The sequence below is a fragment of the Cyanistes caeruleus genome, chromosome 6, assembly GCF_971803275.1.
Source record: "Cyanistes caeruleus chromosome 6, bCyaCae1.hap1.1, whole genome shotgun sequence".
NCBI lineage: Eukaryota > Metazoa > Chordata > Aves > Passeriformes > Paridae > Cyanistes > Cyanistes caeruleus.
In genome coordinates this window covers 32203173-32215129 of record NC_141706.1, presented here as the reverse complement: position 1 = coordinate 32215129, position 11957 = coordinate 32203173, and the positions used below count along the sequence as shown (strand labels likewise).

Below are 11957 nucleotides of genomic sequence, written 5' to 3'. Positions count from 1 at the left end.
GAGCTGGAAATAAATATTCATACCACATAAAAACCTGTTGTGATCAAAACACAGTCAGGAAGATAAGGTGGTTTTTCACTAGTATGTTCAGAAGTCCTGAATATATGCAGATTTTCTGACCTGAGGGAAAAATATGGATGGAATCCATGGTTTTGAGGCAGACTCCTCTCCTTTTCCCCTGTGGAGGACTTCATGCCAGCACAGATTTGTAGCTGGTGTAGGATGTGGACTCAGTTTCTTATCCAGTGAATACTGGAAGCTCACTAATGCCACAACTGAATTGTTTTTCCACCAATTTGTTTGTTCTTTTCTCTGAGATGGAGCTTGTCCATGTTCTTTCCAAAGTTTTGCTAGCTCAGCAACCCATATTCCACTTCAGCCTAGAGCTCTGAAAATTTCATTGTAGTGAAGGTAGCTCGTGAATGATATATATCTCTCACCAGCTGCTGTATTTTATGTATACTGTAAAATTTCTATGTTCAACATTTTTCAATTTTTTAAACAAGGAACTGCTGAAACATGCTGCTTATGCTTACTGATTCTCTTTTCAGATAATTCTGTGTTTTTTTCTCAAAATGAATTCTTTTGTGTCTAGTCTGAAAGTAAGAAATTAAAAAACAACGTAAGCATGACCAGTAAGCTCAGGGTTTGGCAGTTTTTGCCTGTAATGGAGAGTAATTGCCATTTTTATTCCTGTTGTATTACCATGTCTTGGCTCTCATCTGCTAAAATTCACACCTTTAACGTTAACTGTTTGTACATTTTTGTTAAATATTTATAGAGTGTTTTTGCCAATGACCTTCAACCATTCCACCTGACTGGACACCTTCACAAGGAAGCTGGGATGGCTGGGCTGGTTTGCAATCAATAATCTGCTGGTGAGGGGACCCACACGGAGAGCACACCATGGTGTGCACTGGCCCTGGGGGAAAGTGCAGTGCTCTGGCACTAAGGGTGCTGGGAAACACTTCCATATGTGAATCCCACAGTTTTGTTTTGTCAATAAATGGAGCCAAGTGCTTTATCAGTCTGATATACAAACAACCCCCTAAAATACAGCTGTGAATAAGAATTTTCACTCTTATGCAACAGTCTTCATTAGTATCAATGAAAAAAATGGAAATATCGGAAATAAATGATAAAAATACGCTAGTTAGATCTGGCATTGCCAACATGGTAATTTCTAAGGCCAAGTTTCACTTTGATGTTCAAAATATTAAGGCTATTCTGTCGCTTGAAACCTTTTATCTATGTTTGTATGAAATGCAAAGAGACTGAAAGTCCTCTGTCCCATGTGTTCATCTCAAAAAGCCTTTGAAGCTCTTATGTTAACTATTTGAGGTTCAGAAACAGAAGGGAAATTTCAAGATAATATAAACAGCTCCAAGGAGAAAATATCTTTAACTCATGACTAAACAAGCAAACGTATATTTTCTGTTTCAAAAAGATGACTGAACTTCTTCATGCCAGGAAAAATAAATCCATCTGATTTTGCTTTAAGCTGTCCTCTTTTTTCAAATGCAGTGAGGGGCTCCAGTTTCTTTGGATGATGTAACTCGACTGTTCTGCTTGAGTTCTGCTCCCTGTTGATGTCATGTCGCTGCTAGCCAGCTATTCAAAGAGAAAAGCAACTTCTAGTTTAGACTAGAGCATGTGAAGGCTGAGGTTTATAGCAACCCAGCATCCTGGGATGCCGGGTTAGATTCTCCCAGGCAGAGCCGAGCTTGAAGAGAAGCTCCATCCACCGTGGACCCCCCTGCCTGCAGGTGGGTGGCACCCCAGGGTGGCTGGTGACAGGAGTGCTGGCACAGCAGGTATGTAGGGGGCAGGGAAAGGGGGGTGCCTGGGGCTGATGTGCTGCAGTCCTTCGGGGAAAGAGGCTGAGAGAACGATGTGGCTATTTTGGGTACAAAAGTTCAACTGAGAGGCCTGTGAAAGCAGGGAATCTGTCCTGACTGAGCTGGAAGTTGCCATGCCTCTCCTCAGCTGCTTTTGACTAACTCCTCCCAACTTTTCTTCAGTTCTAGTATTCCATTCCCAAGTGAGTGAACAGCTTCTTGTGATAACTTACTGTCTGCTCTTCTCCAGTGTTCTCCATATCCAAAGCTTAGTTCCTCTGCGCCGCAATGAGATCTAAGATTACATGTTATTTGTGGTTAAGAATGTGGTTAGATGCAGTTAGGAAACATTCTGGGATCATGGTTCAGCTCACCTGTGCCCACACTGCATTGTTGAAACTGAACATCAGCTGTTTGCCAGAGCTGGGGAGGGTGGCAGAGGGAAAGGGCCCCCTGTGGGACCCAGATTGCTGGCTGAAGGCAGCAGGATCATTTGTGTGCTTGCTTGGCACACTGGGAGCTGACTGTAGCCCTGGGAGGGGGCTGCCTTTATTCCCCGTGGAGTCAATGTCCAGATGTTTTGTGACTCTTACGTGGAATTAACACAGCGGGGGATAAAGTGCTGAGATGCCATGCACGTGTTTACATTTAACATGCTTGTTTTCTTTGGGATTTGGGGAACCCTCTCCTTAGCAGGGAGCAGAGAGGATTTTCTTGTACCTTCAGAAAGGTGTGTATGCGAAGCTTACGTAACGGAGGGTGATGGTGCCAAACCTTCCACCTGAGCCATGTGGACAGCCTCGGCCCCCGCAAAAGCAGGAATGAGTGTGGCCACAAGGCTTTGAAACCGGAGCTGGCTTTGCTCACTGGCAGCGCAGAGCATGCCTGTAGCAGCTGGGTACAGTGAAGGGCTCATTAAGTTACAGCACTGTCAGCTACAAATGCCCTTAGTGGGGATGCTTTGTCCCAGGAAGGCTTCTGCACCCAGCTGTGTATGTGTTTTCCTCTTTGGCAGACTCCTCCAACCCTGTGGGCAAAGGCAATGATGAGGGGAAGCCTGTGCTGCCCTGGGAAAGCTCATGGTGATCAGCCCTCACCTGAGACCGGGGCTGGGAGTGGTGGGACCAAACTCAGCAGCAAACCCTGTGGCTGTCACTTTGATGCTTTTTATGGCAGGGGAATTAAACATTTCTTCCCATCTTAGAGAGGAGCAGGGAATTCACATGTGTGTTACGAGAGGAGGACAATGACAACATTTAAGAAAAAGAATTCACATAGATAGAACTAAGTGTCATGTCCTTCTCTGATTTATGTGCTGTGGCCAGGAGTGGAGGAGCAGTGGAGGACGGGCTGGGAACTGTGCAGTTTTGGGGCTGCTAGACAAGCTGCCTGTGCATGAGGTCTGTTTGATCTCCACAGTCTCCGTTTTCCTCTTAAGCAGAACAAGACTGTGGGCAGATAAGAAAGGGTGTTAAGAAACCCTAACACATCTTATTGACGGCTATTTTGTGGAGGAGAATCCGGCACCAGGATCCTTCCTGTTAGGAAACAAAGAAACACTCCTGCCATCATGGAAAACCACTTCAGGCTGGAACAAGGCGAGGGAAGGGTACTCTTCAGGCCCTTCTTCCTGAGGTCGGCAGAAAGGCTTTCCTTGTCTGCAAAGGCAGCAAGAGAGGGCCCATAATTAGCTGAGATGGGTGATTTTTTTCCTGATGCCTCCAGGAAACTGCACGCAAATATTATTGTGCCCTTCCTCTTTGTTAAGATATAAATAACTGAGGAAATGGCTTTATTTATCACTGTCACATAAGTGTCCACCATTTAACTTTGAACTTTAGATAGATATTCAGGAGTTAGTGAAATTTTATACCATATCTTTGATTGCCTTGTATCATCATAAAAAGCAAAGACGGCGATTTGCACATTTAACCATATAGATAATAATTAACTTGCAATATGGAGAAATGCCTGCATCCAGTACCAATTCACCCACTGGTCCTCTGCCTTCTATTTGAAAGGAGAAAGGACATTTTCTCACACAACCTAGCCAACCTGTGCCAGATTTAAACCAACAGCTTACAGTAGTAGTTGGCTAGTTCAGGAGATGAGTCCAAGCATTTGGAGGGAATATTTTGAGAAATACCTGTAATAGAAATATTAAACTTATATAAAATATAAACTTACATAAATATAAACTAATTTATTTTTATCAGTTTTATGTGACATTATATATTATATTTCTCTAGTGTGCATATGAAGAGACAGAATCTACTGATCAAATTTTACCTGTCCTGAGTTTGGGTGGGTTCCTAATTTCTTCTTATGTTTCCTCCTGTCCCTTTTGTGGGTTTTTAATTTCTTTTTATGTTTCTTCCTATCCCTTTTGGAGGCTAGCTAAAATACACTTGCTAAAAGAGAAAATACTGCTAGTCCCTTAGCTCATCTCTGAGCTTGACATCTTTCCTTACAGCCCCTGCTTTCAGATACCTGCCCATTTTCTAGTAGTGATTACCAGCACCAACTTTCTGATTCCTGGCAATGGTAAATGTGTTCTGTGCATGTGTGACCTTGTAAAGGGCAGAAAGGACTCACTGCTATCTACGTAAGTCACCAGAATTATTTTCCCTTTTGTTATTAATGAGAAACCCATGAATAGTAAAATTTGGAATCAGCTGGCACTGCCAGCTTGACCCCAGTTTGCTCTGCCAGCAGCAGGTATCTGTGCACAGAAGCTTCCTCAGTGCTGAGCAAATTTCTAACACTTCACAGTTTCACCTTCTCATTTGCTGTCTCCCAGTTTAACCACTTGGCTATCACTCTGATCTTTGTACTTACTGCTGTGCTTTCATTTCCTGAGTCCACTGTCAGGTTCAATTTCCAGGTAAGAATTTCTTTAGAAGGGCAGAACCTCCAGTTCAATTGTGCAAGAGTCTCTTTACTAAAGCATCAGAGCTATGTATGACTTTTCAACTGCTTTACAGCAATTTTGGTGATGTTCATATATTATTTTTTTAATATAAGAGCTGGACAAGCCCTGTGAACCTTTACTCATTGTGTTCTGATGGGTTCATTTCTTTCAGGTCAGATGAAAGGTTCATAGGTATATCATAAATACTCGGTCTCTGTTCCTGAAACCAAAGGTCGCTCTGCATTAAAGCAGTGAGGTGAATGTAGGAGTGGATCCAGTGGAAGTCATTCCTCAGAAGAACCAGCTGCTGAATGTCAGAAAGGACTTCCTCCAAAACTGGGTAAGTCAATTTTTTTTCACGTTATTTGATATTTTCTTTTCTTGTAATGTACCATTATGACTAGTTTTGGCTCTTAGAGCTGTTTATGCATCCTGCAAATGTGGACAATCTATTACAGATCTGTCTTTAGGTAATCATCTACCCATACTGGGAGCATTTCTAACTTGATGAAGCAGGTGAGCTGTTGTGTGAGTTTCTTTTGTACCTAAATTAAACCAGCTCCATCATTATTTGGGGTGACTGCAGTGTTTGGGTAGCAATCCTTAGGAACAAAAGAAGCCTGCAGATATTCTGAGAAGCTTCTGGCAAACTCAGAAATGGCATTATGATATGGGTTACCTCTATGGGTTATTGCATGGGAGTGAGTTAATATCACCTCTCCAGCAAGGAAAGGGATTCTCTGAATATCTGCTCTTCAAATGGAGAAAGTAGCCAGTGCTGAACTAGACTAGAAGATAAGAAAATGTTGAGAGTACGTTCTCCATAATTCTATTTCAGATTTTGCTAAACTTTCCTTTCATTAGGCTTTCATCTACAGTCATGTCTCTTTCCTGTGCTGTAGCTGAACCATGATGATTCAATGCTGTCCATGTTCTGAAGAAGTAAAGCACTGAGATTTAAGAAACATCTGCCCCAAAAAGACATAACAAAAAATGCAGTAAAAAAAACATTGCTTCTGTACCTCACACACCTTAGAATATTGTAAAATGGAAATTATTTTTTTACTAATCAGAGCATGGAAAACTATCAGGCAAAAGATTTCCCATTTGCAGTGGATGCTGTTATTAGTTCTCTGTTGCTGTCTTCTTACGCTGCAACAGATTCAGTTTTATTTTCCAGTATTTTATGTTTGATGAATTAAATGGGTACAAAGCCCATAACTGTTCAGAACTTCAATTTTGCAAAACAAACATGGAATTTTGGGAAGTAGGTCACACTGCTCCACACTCTCACAGTTTCTCAGATGTTTTAATTTTTCATTCTCTTCTTTCTTTGAAGTGGGTTTCTAGCAGTAGACACCTCTTTCCTCTCCCATCACTACAACAAGTTTCTTGGTTTCCCAGCCAGGCTGATATCCAGGTGATACTTATAATTATGGCAGTAGTTCAAGCAGATGATGTCTGGTCACTAATGGCGTCTGTAGCCATGGATCTTACATGATTTTTCTTTCTTTTTTTTTTTAAAGTGATCCTCTTGCCTTCCAAACAGCAAGGTCACTGCTGTTACAATTTACAGTGTAAGCTGAGTCTTCAAAAGAACTACTCAGCTGAGCTGAAATCCAGTTTATTGTGTCACAGACTCAAAAGGGAAGACTTCTCCCTTCTAATATTTCTGAATATTCAGCTTAAGTACTGTGAGGAATCACAAGCCTGACTTTTCCCTGGTATGGATGAGGTTGACAAGAATAGGAAATAGGAATAATGCTTCCTGACACCCAGGCTAGGGCCTTGTTCATGGATTATGGACCTGTGTCACCATCCTTGCTGTGATAGATGTGCAAAAACTGAACCCATGTGAGGAAGGAATCAAGTAGATTCCATTTCTTTTCAAAGCAGCACTTTGATTTCTGTTGGAAGTATTGTGGTCTGAAAGCCAACAAGAGCATCTCAGCCAGTCCTCAGAGAACACACCACTTTTTCTTTTTGGAAGTGATCTGTGGATTCCTCCTTCTGGCAGTGTCTAAGACCAGTTCTCTGTGATGTGCTTCCAGCACACCCAAGGAAGTTATTGATGACTTTCAGGTAGTGGTGGTCCTCATGGGATTAAGGAGACTGGGTGAAGGCTGAGAGAAAGAAAATAAAGTTGCATAGGTTCACATGTCACATTTTCATCCTGAAACTAGAGATGTATTTTAAAAGGGTGAGATCAAGCAAGTTAAAAATAAAGTTGGTGAAATTAAAGTTCAAAGTGCAAGCAAAAGGAAATTAGAGTATTACACTGGGTGTGGTATTGAATCTTGTACCTGTTGGTGCTGGGTTTCATATATACACTGGGAATGTGACAGTTTCTTGTAGGTGGCCTGGCAGATCTCTTCAGCACTCAGCAGCCTACTGAGGCTTCTGACTTCCTAGGTGACCATGGGCACCGAATATGAAAAAGGTCATATCAAAAAGCTGCAGGAGCAGCGTATGTCCATGCAAAAGAAAACCTTCACCAACTGGATGAACAATGTCTTCTCCAGGAATAATGTAGGTAGCTCCTTCAATTTGAAGATTTTTTTTCTGGGTTTTGTTGGTTTTTTTTTAACCCACTGTATCTATTTTTATGTTATTTTCAATGTAATTTTTTCTGAATGTTGTCACATGCAAGCTAGGAAAGTTTTGACTAACCAGAGTGCTCCATCTTCTATCTTTTACCTCATATGGTTCTTCTTTGTTCATGTTACCAGTGTTCTCTGAAATCAAGGTTCACTTTTGTAGACTGTATAACCCCATCATATTGTGATGTCTATTATACACTGGAGATCCTCTCAGAGGAAATTCCTTATTTGCTTCTTTTTCCTGTACGTAAATGATGTGCAGATGTCAGGGTTTCCCCAAGCAACGTTACATTCTTAATTGCCTGGCCAGAAATTCTGACTTTGTGCTTTTCCTGATCAGTTCAGTTTGAGTTGCTGCTCAAAGGCTCTGAAAAAGTAGCCTTAATTTTGGGAATTTCAGACATACCGCCATGCAAGTACAGACCAGTTCATTTTCTGTAGCTGTCAGACTTCAAAAAATCTTCAGAGCTAGTGTGCTGTCAATTCATGTGTGCAAGGTAATGCCAGCATATTCCAGTCTCCAGACTTACTGCAGATAAAGTTTCAGGCACAAATGATGTAGCTGTGGCACAGAAAGGAATAACATCATCCAAAACAATTCCATTTTCTTGAGTTTGCAGTAGATAGTAATGAAAATGGATGTTGGAGATACCAAGCAGGACCAGGCCATTGATCAGCTGTAGTTCATCACCATGTTTCAGTACCAGATGTGTTTTTTCAGTGTAATGTTTTAAGTTTGTGATTTGTACAAAGGCAACTGCAAAGCACAACAAACTTTCAGATTTATTTTTCTTAATGGGAGTGAACAAATACAAAACACACACTTGTTTTGCCACCTGCAGAAAGCTAGGTTTTTATGGTGTAGCTGTAGATATTTTTTATGTGTTTAGCTGTAGACGTTTACTTTCTCATTTTAAAAATGCCTTCAAGTTCAGAGATAAAAATGCCAGTCTTAAGTTCCTGCAATGTACTTGTTCACATATCATAAAAGCCTGCGAGTGCTTTCCAAACCATATACGGTAGAGACGGCGCAGCGCTTATCTGGGTCTTCCTGGCAGTGTAGTCCCAAGGCACACTTTGATGTGATTGGATCATTCCACAGGACACTGAAGTGTTCTCAGTTATACTGAGAACTTGTTTACTTCAAGCACTAAGGATGCTATTGGATTGAATTTGTTAAGATCTCTGTGACTGGTCTCTTTATGAGAAGAAAGGGACAACAAAGCTATTAAAACAACAGCTGGGTGAGACATAAAACAGGTATATGAAGCCTGTCTTTTTACAAATTCAAATTGAACTATTCTTTATTTATGGAAATGTCACAGAATATAACAGCTTTATTTTTTTTTATTGTAGTAGGCAGAATTTTAAGTTTTATTTAATGTCCAAAAAGAAATAAAGTTGGCAACTAAACAGGGAGGTTTTTATAATGGAGAAAATCAAATCAATGTAAATCCTTGTGCCACAAACAATACAGACTTAAAGACTCTCTAACTTGTTTTTAGACTTTCAGTGTTTTTTTCTTTCTCTGGAGAAAAGATTTCTTAAGCTAATTAGTAACTGATCAGAAATTAGAAGGTGCATGCCTGTTGTCTGTCCTTTTCCCCCTTAACATGTAAATATTCCCTGAATTTAAAAAATATAATAGCTCAGGTCCTTCCTTCCTTCCTTCCTTCCTTCCTTCCTTCCTTCCTTCCTTCCTTCCTTCCTTCCTTCCTTCCTTCCTTCCTTCCTTCCTTCCTTCCTTCCTTCCTTCCTTCCTTCCTTCCTTCCTTCCTTCCTTCCTTCCTTCCTTCCTGCCTGCCTGCCTGCCTTCCTGCCTTCCTGCCTTCCTGCCTTCCTGCCTTCCTTCCTGCCTTCCTTCCTGCCTTCCTTCCTGCCTTCCTGCCTTCCTTCCTGCCTTCCTGCCTTCCTGCCTTCCTGCCTTCCTGCCTTCCTGCCTTCCTTCCTGCCTTCCTTCCTGCCTTCCTTCCTGCCTTCCTGCCTTCCTTCCTGCCTTCCTGCCTGCCTTCCTGCCTTCCTGCCTTCCTTCCTGCCTTCCTTCCTGCCTTCCTGCCTTCCTGCCTTCCTGCCTTCCTGCCTGCCTTCCTTCCTGCCTTCCTGCCTTCCTTCCTGCCTTCCTGCCTTCCTGCCTTCCTGCCTGCCTTCCTGCCTTCCTGCCTTCCTGCCTTCCTGCCTTCCTTCCTTCCTGCCTTCCTTCCTGCCTGCCTTCCTTCCTGCCTGCCTTCCTGCCTTCCTTCCTGCCTTCCTGCCTTCCTGCCTTCCTTCCTGCCTGCCTGCCTGCCTGCCTTCCTGCCTGCCTTCCTTCCTGCCTTCCTGCCTGCCTTCCTGCCTTCCTTCCTGCCTGCCTGCCTGCCTGCCTGCCTGCCTGCCTTCCTTCCTGCCTGCCTTCCTTCCTTCCTGCCTGCCTTCCTGCCTTCCTGCCTGCCTTCCTGCCTTCCTTCCTGCCTGCCTGCCTGCCTGCCTGCCTGCCTGCCTTCCTTCCTGCCTGCCTTCCTTCCTTCCTGCCTGCCTTCCTGCCTGCCTGCCTGCCTTCCTGCCTGCCTTCCTGCCTGCCTGCCTGCCTTCCTGCCTTCCTTCCTGCCTGCCTGCCTTCCTGCCTGCCTGCCTTCCTGCCTGCCTTCCTCCCTTCCTCCCTTCCTCCCTCCCTCCTTCTCCCCTCTCCCTTTTTTTGCAAAAAGATCATTTAGTGTAATTTCAAAATCACAGTAAATTACTCTTAGGCATGTGGTATGACTTCTAGATGGCAAGTGGCATAAGGCCAAAAGGAAACACCCAAAACAAGCTCTTGTTAGGTCAGTACAGACTGTGTCATGTTGTATCACCTAAGCACTGGGTGACCTCATTACTGGCAGCAATAAAACACATTTCTGTAAATGATCCTAACCTTTCACTTAGTGTGAGACTAGCTAAAAATACTGACACTTTGGGTGGTAGTGCAGGTCCAAGCAGGACGTGACAAACTTTGTTGAGACTATGGAGTAAAAGATGAGTCATTGAATGGGATTATCAGCCCAAATTTAAATGAAATTCACAGTTCAGAATAAAATTATTCTAATAAAATAAGAGAGTCACTCAAATTGAAATAAAAAATGTCAGCGTTTCCAAAAGGTTTGACTTTGAAAATGCTCAATTTTTTTTATTTTTCAAAATCTTCTGGTTTTTTTCTTTTTTTACTCCCTTGTGGGTTTGTATTTTTGTTTGGCTGTTGGGGTTTTCTTAACTACAGATTACTTTCATAGATAATGCAAGTCCTCCTGCAAATCCATTTTTTCTGAATTAAGACTCACCACTCTGTATATAAATTCATTGTCATAGAGAAGACTCAGTGAAACATCAAGAAGGTGGTGCTTTGTTTTAGAAGCAGAGGTTTCTCTGTGCCAAATGTTAAGCTGGAGTCTGTATTGTCTGGCTGGTCTTTACAGGTGAGGATTGAGTTAGAAGATATTTACACAGACTTGAAGGATGGCATCTCTCTCATGAAACTCCTGGAGCTGCTCTCCGGAGAAGCTTTGCCCAAACCAAGCCGGGGAAGGATGAGAGTGCATTTTCTAGAGAACAACAGCAAAGCCATCACATTTCTGAAATCCAAGGTAAGTTAACACTGATATTAGAGATCACAATAGTTTATATATGTTATTAATTAATTATAGCATCATGTTCATTGTATTTTCCCCCTCTAATATGCAATACTATATCCTCTGAAGACAGGCCAAGGATTTTATTAAAAGAAAAAAATTCATCAAATTTTAATTTATTTTTTATTTGAGTAATATGTTTTAGAAATAGCTAATATTCCTCTCTTTTGGAGGAAAGAAATGTGTTTCTTGCCTCTCCCTAACCACCATATTTCAAAAAGTATATATTGGACCACTATCCTTTTGCCAGGCTTTTGCTGAAACTCGTCATGAGCTGATATAGGAGCTTGCAGGTCTGTGGACCAGTGAAAAGATGTAGACATTAAACCTTTTTGCTTAAGAAAATGGCCTGAACACACTCTCCACTAACAGTTTGTTACACTGAGAGCTGGACACAAGAACTTCTATGCTGAACAGATACTGGTTTGTTAGCAGGTACAAGTAAAAGTGATTGGTCCTGAGAATATCGTAGATGGTGACAGAACCTTAATCCTGGGCCTTATCTGGATCATCATACTTCGATTTCAGATTTCATCTATCAAACTTGATAAGGTAAAACTGTATCTTTGTCTTTTTGCTTATGCAACTGAATTCATGTTGGTTTTGGTTTTTTTTTTTCAAAGAGACAAAACAGTGACTTGGAGATAGAAAGAACATTCATGTTCTTCACTCTCTCCTACAATTTTTTACGTACTTTTGACTTCATGTAGAATTTCTCTGTCAGCACTTCTGTCTTGATTTGAGTCCCATGATGCTGCTTTGCTCTTTCTCTGAAGAAGCACATGATTTTTAAAATTATTTAACATATACTCTAAGAACATGAAAAACATCAAAGTCAACAATTTCTAAAAGTAGACCTGAATACATCACATTTTGTTTCTGAGTTCTATTTGACATCTAAGGAAGCAAATAAACTGAACTTTCTTTTCTGCCTGATTTCTACAGATATTACAGAAGAGAAATGTTTGAA

At 41.7% G+C, this 11957-nt stretch overlaps 1 protein-coding gene across 1 annotated transcript in view; it reads left to right on the top strand.

Annotated features, from left to right (window-relative positions):
* The first annotated feature begins 2482 nt into the window (after positions 1-2482).
* SPTBN5 (spectrin beta, non-erythrocytic 5) overlaps positions 2483-11957 on the top strand; it is a 95749-nt gene continuing 86274 nt past the window's right edge. The window contains exons 1-6 of the mRNA XM_086894261.1: positions 2483-2568; positions 3280-3447; positions 4927-5089; positions 7105-7278; positions 10775-10942; positions 11420-11539. Coding sequence (XP_086750387.1) covers positions 7168-7278; positions 10775-10942; positions 11420-11539 — 399 coding nt within the window. The 5' untranslated portion in view covers positions 2483-2568; positions 3280-3447; positions 4927-5089; positions 7105-7167. The remainder of the gene's footprint in view (positions 2569-3279; positions 3448-4926; positions 5090-7104; positions 7279-10774; positions 10943-11419; positions 11540-11957) is intronic.